At 45.7% G+C, this 10,214-nt stretch overlaps 1 protein-coding gene across 1 annotated transcript; it reads right to left on the bottom strand.

Annotated features, from left to right (window-relative positions):
- Positions 1 to 8,947: 8,947 nt before the first annotated feature.
- LOC124795831 lies at positions 8,948 to 9,829 on the bottom strand. Its single transcript, XM_047259914.1, has one exon. It carries the CDS (start codon positions 9,827 to 9,829, stop codon positions 8,948 to 8,950), a length of 882 nt encoding a protein of 293 aa, XP_047115870.1.
- Positions 9,830 to 10,214: the final 385 nt, after the last annotated feature.

The raw sequence follows: 10,214 nt of genomic DNA, 5'->3' as shown, positions 1-10,214 counted from the left end.
GCATCCTACTCAATATTTATAGCGCATGCAGATAAAGCAAAATGGCTCTGAGCACTATGGGTCTTAACTGCTTAGGTCATCAGTCCCCTAGAACTTAGAACTAGTTAAACCTAACTAACCTAAGGACATCACACACATCCATGCCCGAGGTAGGATTCGAACCTGCGACCGTAGCGGTCGCGCGGCTCCAGACTGTAGCGCCCAGAATCGCTCGGCCACTCCGGCCGGCTGCAGATAAAGCAAAAAAACATCATCCGTTAACTCATAACGCGGACTAAAGGGTTGTTGAGTGATTGTGGTGGACGCTTAGTGAAGAGGACTGTTACAACAAATAAAAGGACGACAACTGCAAAAGTCGATGCAGAACTTAATGTCGTACACGTGAATCGGTTCTGCACCAAAAAACGCGAAGGGATCTCCATAAGCAGGGAATTACAGGGCGGATTAGAATTCCAGAACTATTCATCGGAGATGCATATGCCGGTAATAGAGAAACGCGGTGCCGAATCCATAAAATCTGGACCATGGAGCAATAGGAGCAGTCATTTGGCTGGGTGAGTCTTGTTAAAAACTGCTTCCAACTTCTGTTCGAGTTTACGTCACAAGAGTGAAGCATGGCTGGAGTTCGATGATGATTTGGACAGTCATATCGTGGTATTCTGTGGGTCCCATGGCTACTCTGCGAGGTCGCATTACTGCCGAAGATTTTGTGATCACTTTGGCTGGTCAGACCCATCCTATGCTACAATGTTTGTTCCCCGGTAGTAATGTTGTGTTCCCAAACGACTGGTCTTCTTTTCACGTAGCTCGCATGGTGCAGGACAGACCTTGTGAGCAGGAAGATCAGTTGTCTCATCTTCGCTGGCCACCATAGTCACTAGATCTCAATATTGTTGAGCCTTACGGTCAACTCCAGTGAGAAGACTGCGCGAAGGCTATCCACCTTCACACTGTCAACTGAACTTGCCACTATTTTGCAGTAAGAATGGTATAAGATTCCCTGGAAAACCTTACGAGACCTGTATTTGTGCATTCCGGGACGACTGGAAGTTGTTTCGTAAGCCAACGGTTTTCTTACACCATATTAAACTTGGTTATGTGTGGTATTGTTGGACGTTTCCGTAATTTGTCCACTCCTTGTTTAATGGTCCTGTAACACCTACATCTGGTGTTGTTCCTGCATCGGCTCGAACACTAGTTAATGGTACAACAACAAATGGTATCAACTTCAAAAACCGTCTGGTTGCATATAATACGTACATAAACCGCAAACACTTACAAAGCGATAGTGTTTCTATAGATTATCTAATTACACAGTTTCCATTAAAACTGCAACACCAGTGAGGGTGGCAAATAACAAAATTTTACTTCTCCTACGTATACGACATACAGTGTGGGGCAAAGAGAAGGGGCACGGGCGAGTGGATACGACTGGATGTGAATGGTTGCATATAACCACACCCCGTGTACGTCCGCCACATGATCCTCACCAGTTCAGAGCGTAGTGCAGGCTGTAACAGAGTGAGTGGAGCAGTGCAAAGGAGACGATGGTACTCACAGGGGAGCATCTGGCGTTCGTTGTGGAAAGTTACGTGACGCCAAAGTCGTGGAAACGGTCAGTTGTTTGCTGAGAAGTTTAATGGTGTCAAAGTGCCATGCAATGCTTAGTGCGAAAATGTCATCAGACGGTATCTGTTTCCCACACACCAGAAAATGTGGCTTCTTTTCACCTGGAAATGCTTCAGAGTCCTACCAAATTAACCTGACGCCTGTCACAAGAGGCCGGCATATCACGTCGATCATGCAGAGAAATACTCCACCTGAACATGCACATGCATTCACAACGAGTGTCTGTTGTTCATGCACGAAAACCAACAAATGCTTCTGAGCGCCTCCAATTTTGTGAGCGACTGTTCACTGAGATAGCAGTGGACGGCTTGGATATGGATTTCTTCTCTATGTCTGATTAAGTCTAGTTTCAATTGAGTGGTTATGTCATCCCACAGAATCAAATGTTCTGGGCAACAGAGAATCCGCATTTCTTCCACGAAAAACCATTGCAAAATCAGAAGGCTGGGGTTTGGTGTGCAGTGTCTGGATGCCGCATTATTGGTCAATTCTTCTTTCATCAGACAATGACATCGGGACGTTACATTGCCAAAATTTTGAGACCACTTGTGGCAACCTTAACAGAGAAGGAAAAGACCTGGCGTTACTTCCAAAAGGATGGAGCAACTGCCCACACGACCAGCCGAAACTTGGAGCACTTTTCACAATATTCATGCCTGACAGAGTTGTTACCAGAGGTCAGTCTCGTCGAGGCCCTGTGTGGCCATCCAGGTCACCTGATCTGTCAGTGTGAGATTACTTTGTGTGGGCAGCCCTCAAGTCCAAGGTGAATCACAACAACCTGCATAGCCTTTAAGAACTGCTGCAGAACATTTCGGATGCTACTGCAACAATTCCTGCAGTCCAGTTTTGATCTGCATTCAGCAATTTGCTGACCAGGGCCTAAAAGTTCCAAGAGATGAATCGTGGTCACTTTCAACTTCTGCTATCGTCAGGTTGGTGCTGTATTTCCTTTCCTCTGCTGTGATTCATTGTACGCTGGAACTCTGTTCTCCGGGCCACACTGTAGTAGGAAGAAGACATGTTGAACTTAGCAGTTGATTTTTAGCGATACAGCTAGCGAAATGTGGTACACAGAACTGCCCAAAGTGACAACGGTTCTAATGAAGTTGAACATCGAGTCAAACGGAACTCGTATGACAGATGCACCATGCTCCTTCAACTACATGTCAGAGTTGTCAGACGTAAAGCGAGCGACTGGTGGCACAGAGTCTCTCGACTACCCATGACCATCTGCATAGATGTAGATGAGGACAGCACTGATAACAAGACTGTTGAAACGTAACACCACGAAGGCTTCAAAGACAAAGCACAGCCACCATCCTTAACATCTCAGAAACGTGGTGGCCGTTGCCCTTATTACCGGATATGCAAACGAGAGCTAGCTAAGCTCCCACATTCCAACCTTGGATTGTCGATGTACAATTTCATATTAGAAGTAAAAGCAGCGAGAAAGAGATATCCATGCCTGTGGATGTTCACTGCTACCACACAATACTTATAAACGTTTGAAATAACGTAAAAGTAACAAAACACACGGTGATCTAAACATTTCATTTGCAACGTCTGACAATAAATTTCATGTAGCACTAACAACATCCTTACTTCTGCGAATAGCGACGCAGCTTAGCGACGAGTGGCACAAAAACTTTTTGTAGCTGCGTTTGTTCTTATCACCTTTACGCGGTATTCGTCCGATATTATACGTTAAGTTGGGCCCAACTGAAAACTAACAGTTTCATTTATTTAATTATTGAACCTGTTCCTTCTTCTTCAACTCTCTATGTAACATCGCCAAAAGTTGAACATTATCACGATAAAAATCGAATAAATCTAAGTGACAATCCGTGCTCTGCTAATGAGTGCGAAGTGCGTGGCAGAGAGAACTTCCCACTGTAACGTGTCATAGGTTTCTTTCCCCTTCCATACGGGTATGAACGACGGGCAGAATGTCTGTGTAAAAAACTGCATATGCACATTACTTAGTCAATCTTGATTGACGTCTTGCTTCAGGCTCCTGCCAGTTCAGGTTTTTTCAGCATTTCCGTAACCCGTTCTCGTGGGTGGAAAACGCGAGTCAGCATTTGTGCTGCCCTCTTTCACATACACACATCAAAAAAAGTTTTGCATCACCTCAGTTCTGAGAGTTCCGAAACCTTGCAGATAATTGGAACAGAGATTAACATAAACATCATTTCCGCCGATTTTACTGCTCATGAAAACCACACATTGCGTGCTGTACCACCATACACCGAGACCTTCAGAGGTGGTAGTCCAGATTGCTGTAACACCAGTATCTCTAATACCCAGTAGCACGTCCTCTTGCATTGATGCATGCCTGTATTCGACGTGGCATACTATCCACAAGTTCATCAAGGCACTGTTGGTCCAGATTGTCCCACTCCTCAACGGCGATTCCGCGTAGATCCCTCAGAGTGGTTGGTGGGTCACGTAGTCTATAAAATGCCCTTTTCAGTCTATCCAAGGCAAGTTCTACAGGGTTCATGACTGGAGAACATGCTGGCTACTCTAGTCGAGCGATGTTATCTTGGAGGAAGTCATTCACAAGAAGTGCACGATGGGGCCGCGAGTTGTCGTCCATGAAGACGAATGTCTCCCCAATATGCTGCCGATACGGTTGCACTATCGAGCGGAGGATGGCATTCACGCATACTACAGCAATTACGGCACCTTCCACGACCACCAGCGGCGTATCTGGGCTCCACATAATGCCACCTCATAACAGCAGGGAACTTCCACCTTCCTACACTCGCTGGACAGTGTGTCTAAGGCGTTCAGCCTGATCAGGTTGTCTCCAAACACGTCTCCGACGATTCTCTAGTTGAGGGCATGTGCGACCGTCATCGGTGAAGAGAACGTGGTGCCAATCCTGAGCGGCCCATTCGGCATGTTGTTGGGCCCATCTGTACCGCCCTGCATGGTGTCATTGTTGCAAGGATGGACCTCGCCTTGGACGTCGGGAGTGAAGTTGCGCATCATGCAGCCTATTGTGCACAGTTAGAGCTGTAACATGACGTCCTATGGCTGCACGAAAAGCATTATTCATCATGGTGGCTTTGGTGTCAGGGATCCTCCGAGCCATTATCTGTAGGTAGCGATCATCCACGGAAGTAGTAACCTTTGGGTGGCATGAGCGAGGCATGTCATCTACCGCTTTGATTCACTCCGAGACACCAGGACACTTCCCTTGTTGGGAGCCCTTCTTGGCGCAAAGTAACAATGCAGATGCGATCGAACCGCAGTATTGACCGTCTAGGGCATGTTTGAGCTACAGACAACACGAGCCATGTACCTCCTTCTTGATGGAATGACTGTAACTGATAGGTAGTCGGACCACCTCCGTGTAATAGGCGCTGCTCATGCATGGCTGTTTACATCTTTGGACGGGTTTAGTGACATCTCTGAACAGTCAAAGGGACTGTGTATGATACAATATCCACAGTCAACGTCTGCCTCCAGGAGTTTTGGGAACCAGGGTGATGCAAAACTTTTTTTGATGTGTGTATGTTCAATATCCGCTGTTAAACCTACTCGTTATAGGCCGCACCCACTTGAACAATATTCTAGGATAGGTCACACTAGTGTACCGTAAGTAGTATCGTGCGAAGACTAATTACATTTTCCCATCATCCTACCAGTGAAGTCAAGGCTGCCACCTGCTCCACCTTCACCTGAGCCTATTTATTCATTCAATTTCATATCCCCATAAGTTGTTACGCACAGGTGTTTGTATGGATTGAATAATGCCAGTTCTCATTCATTGATGTTGTTGTCATATGGTGCTACAGGTGTAAAGCTTCTAGCTAGTTTTTGGTATTCGATGAATGTGATATAAGTTCTGTTTCCATTCGAAGAGTCCATATTTCATATACTTGCACGATGAATATTTTTCAGACAGAAGTCTTCAATAGTCGATACGTTACGCCTCAGAGGTTTTGAGCGAAACCAATGTGATGTTTGGTTGTTAGTGGTATTGTCGTTTCGTTGCCTGAGTAGCATTCGAGAATATTAGTTGGGAGAGTCTGGTGTTGGTCATGCTGCAGAGTGATCTGGGAACAACTAGCAGAACACAGACATGTAAACACAGAGAACGTTAATTTTTGGAAATATGGTTCTCTAAAGATTGATTAGAGAAGTGTGGAGATATTCAGGTATGTCATTGCATTGCTTGCTAGAACGTAAGTTCTTATGAGTTTTAGAAGGGTAAATTTTCTGTGTGATTTTTCTTTATTGATTCCGGTCGATTAGTTTGATTGTCGAGACGATATTAAACAAAATTATCTGCTCACATGACTTGCTCTCAGAGTTACAGCCTCACCGCACCTTTACTATTTCATTACCGAATTACATTTTTATAAGAAATGAATTTTGAAAAATTGTTATATTAAATCGAAGTAAGCATCATAATGTAATTTTTAAATGTTAGTCTGTTCTATATCATTCAGCGAGTTCAGTTTCTTCTACGGCCCCTTACTGAAGTTTTACTTTGTAATCGTGTGACACTGCTCTGAACTTATTGGAACACAGTTACTCAACGCTTAAAAGTGAGATGTGCTTAGCTAAGCTGTTTTTCCATGCACTGTGCTTGGCGAGTTTTTTTAGCTTGTTTGTTCCTGTGTTGCGTTTTAACATTCACGAATTTCGAAAAGTACTGAGTTTGTGTTGCCACTAGGTAGGTCACAAAAGGTTGTTAGTGCCACGCATTGTAACACTGTTCACTGCATTGCACAATACAGAGTTCCATTTGATAACTTCTTCAGTGTTGTTTTGTAAAGACTTTTAGTCAAAGTTAGTTGGAATGCAGTTACACAAATTCAGATGGGTTTGGAGATTCTTTACAGCAGATACCGTTTACGTGAGGAAACCAATTTCACTGTTCAGTTGAAGGAACGTTTGCATTATAATACATATGCATTCAAATATTAAGAATAAGAGACGTGTAGAGAAAAGCAAACCAAACAAAACAGTTATTCGTGTCTGCATTTTGCTAAGACAAAAATTAATATGCCGAACGAATATTCTCCAAAAGGAACAATATCGCTAAAAGCAGACACTAAAAGACGTCTAATCTAGGCCTATATTACGCATCTAAAACTTACACTGCGCAGTGACTGTATGAAGGCATGAATCGTGTGCAGCTATGGACAGAGAGACATCACGTATTTATTTTACAAGTACATATTCTTTCGCTGTTGTTGGTATAAACTGCGCTGTTATATCGACCTACACTCAAAGGACAAAATGAACAGTTAAATTGCTCTTGTGAAGTAATAACTTTTGTGCATAATAGCTTTTTGATCCCTTTCGCGTGTGAATGAAAACCCCATTCTTTTCGATATTATGTGTCCTTTGTAATTGTTTCATATAAATTATTTGATTGACGCTTTGTTACGATGTGTTTCAAAAAACAAATGGTCTGACGTGTGATTCAAAGGGAGACGGTTTAACAGTTCACCTATCTCCGATTTGAGCCAGATATTTTATATCTGTTTTAACATCCATTATCTTCCCTAATTTCAGAGGTAATGTTGGTGGATGAATACAAATTATATCTACAGGAATGTAGAAATCTCTGGATAGTGCGAGTCAAAGTGAGAATCAGCAAAGAATCTGAGGTGAATTTACATTTTGTGTAAGATATTCCTGCCTGAGAAGGAAAATTGGTAAAAACGTTAATAAATTTAATGTTACTCTCGCAGATGAACTGAAATGGAAGATGTAACTCGAACCAGATGGTAGACGAAAGTAAATCTTTGGTACGAAATAGACTAGGAAGTCAACTGAAGCTACCTGATAACTAGCTCATCCCGCTGTTTAATTTCTGGTAAACACTGGAATAAATAAATGAATTACAAATTAATAGCTAAAATGCAACTTCCCCTATACTATGGTCACAAATTATACTAGATGGGGTGTTACTATTTGGGCAATTTCTGAAAACTTTGTTTGGTTGCAAATATATCACTATTTGCTACAGTTTTTGCAATCAAATTGGCACGTGGAATTAATAGTAAATGTCGGCTACACAGTAGTTACATATGGGACATGCAACCTTATAGCACAAACAAGGAGACAACGAGATTTCAAACTGTCTAGAAAACAAGGTAAAAAATGACAAAGTCATCTTCTGAAGCTATGACTGGCTGTTTCTCTTGTTTATATTTGTTGCGCTATTACATCTCTGTCGTCTCCCGTTCAGCATTGCTCTCCAGCTTTTTTCAAGTTCTTTCATCATGCGTTTTCTCCGACATAATTAATGTTACTCGTCCTTTTGATTATAAAGTTTATTTTCTTAATTTAAGCGTTTGTAAGTGTTACCTTTCAGTAACGGCGATGATGCAATTTCCCCATCGAATTGTCTTCTTCTTTATGGGAAACGAGCCGGCCGAAGTGGCCGTGCGGTTCTAGGCACTGCAGTCTGGGACCGCGAGACCGCTACGGTCGCAGGTTCGAATCCTGCCTTGGGTATGGATGTGTGTGATGTCCTTAGGTTAGTTAGGTTTAACTAGTTCTAAGTTATAGGGGACTAATGACCTCAGAAGTTGAGCCCCATAGTGCTCAGAGCCATTTTTTTATGGGAAACGAACCTAACTTCACAGCCTCTGTTATGGGTCAGAGGTTAGCAGGTACGGAAAGGACGTTAGTGAATTTGTGTCCACATTCTTTGATTTCTCGCGCGTAATGTGACACCATAAGAAAATTCCTGCGCCTGGGATCAATTTTAGCTCTCTGTGTATTAAATACAATATACCCTGCGTACATTATTGGTTTCATTGTGGCTACTGAGAATGCATATAGTCAAATATTGTAATAATATGACAAGGAATTTTTTGTGGTGATGTTCTTGCACAGATGCTTCAAGGAGTTCTAGGCGCCTAACACTTATACTCTGTATCACGCTTTCAACGAGTTTCTCCGTTGCGATCGTAAGGGGATATTTCAATAAGTCGTGTGGTAGTACTTAACTCACCGAGGTATACCATGGAGACATCAAGAAGTCACAGAACTTCTATTTCCTACCACAGATGATGTCTATGTCTGTGACTGAGAAACATTGGTAACGAGTCTGATTTCGTTACATGTTGTGTGACACAACAAATGCAACAGCAAATATAAATTTTAAGCTTACAATAGCTGATATGAAATTACTGTTCAAGGAAATAAATATTTTAATCTCGTAACCAATTGTTGTTTTCTAATTTTACAAATAAAATGTCACAAAGCTCTTCATATCATCTCCGGCGGTAATCCGGAAGGATACCGCCCTTCGATTGGCCTTTCGGTTCTAATCGAAGCGTTAGGTGTATTGCAGGTTCCAGCCACACTGCAGCGGTCCAGCCAGCAGCCAGCAGCGGTCCCAGCCAGCAGCGGTCCCAGCCAGCGGCCAGCAGCGGCTCCTGCCAACAGCCAGCAGCGGTCCCAGCCAGCGTCCAGCAGCCAGCAGCGTCCAGCAGCCAGCAGCAGTCCCAGCCAGCAGCTGTCCCAGCCAGCAGCGGTCCCAGCCAGCAGCGGTCCCAGCCAGCAGCGGTCCCAGCCAGCAGCAGTCCCAGCCAGCAGCAGTCCCAGCCAGCAGCAGTCCCAGCCAGCAGCGGTCCCAGCCAGCAGCGGTCCCAGCCAGCAGCGGTCCCAGCCAGCAGCGGTCCCAGCCAGCGCCCAGCAGCGGTTCCTGCCAACAGCCAGCAGCGGTTCTAGCCAGCATCCAGCAGCTGGCAGCGTCCAGCAGCCAGCAGTGTCCAGCAGCCAGCAGCGTCCAGCAGCCAGCAGCAGTCCCAGCCAGCAGCGGTCCCAGCCAGCAGCGGTCCCAGCCAGCGGCCAGCAGCGGTTCCTGCCAACAGCCAGCAGTGGTCCCAGCCAGCGTCCAGCAGCCGGCAGCATGCAGCAGCCAGCAGCGTCCAGCAGCCAGCAGCATCCAGCAGCCAGCAGCAGTCCCAGCCAGCAGCGGTCCCACCCAGCAGCAGTCCCAGCCAGCAGCAGTCCCAGCCAGCAGCAGTCCCAGCCAGCAGCAGTCCCAGCCAGCAGCAGTCCCAGCCAGCAGTGGTCCCAGCCAGCAGCAGTCCCAGCCAGCAGCAGTCCCAGCCAGCAGCGGTCCCAGCCAGCAGCAGTCCCAGCCAGCAGCGTTCCCAGCCAGCAGCAGTCCCAGCCAGCAGCGGTCCCAGCCAGCAGCGGTCCCAGCCAGCATCAGTAGCAGCAGCAGCAGCAGCAGCAGCGTCCCCCCCGGCCGGCCAGCCAGGTCGCCTCCCCCACCAGCAGCAGCAGAGTGGGGCTTCAGCCCCAGTCTCCTTCATCGTTTCTCCATTTCTTTTACTCTGTGTTTCTCGTCACCTTGTCCATCCCTCGTTTGCTTCTTTGTCCTGTCCTGTGCTTTTCCCCTTGTCACCATGTCAACCCCCACCACCACCACTACAGCCACCACCACTGCTATAGTATACACATCTCCCTCTGCCGCCGCCACCACCATCACATGGTGTGGCCAATCCCCCCCCTCTATCCATCCCTCCACTACTCACTCTCCCATCTCCCTCACTTTTTGTTGCTCCATCCCCGGCTCCTCCCTGCCTCACCTC

Source organism: Schistocerca piceifrons, chromosome 4 (genome assembly GCF_021461385.2).
Source record: "Schistocerca piceifrons isolate TAMUIC-IGC-003096 chromosome 4, iqSchPice1.1, whole genome shotgun sequence".
Classification (NCBI taxonomy): domain Eukaryota; kingdom Metazoa; phylum Arthropoda; class Insecta; order Orthoptera; family Acrididae; genus Schistocerca; species Schistocerca piceifrons.
The sequence above is the reverse complement of the archived record's forward strand: the minus strand, read 5'-3'. Positions and strand labels throughout refer to the sequence as shown.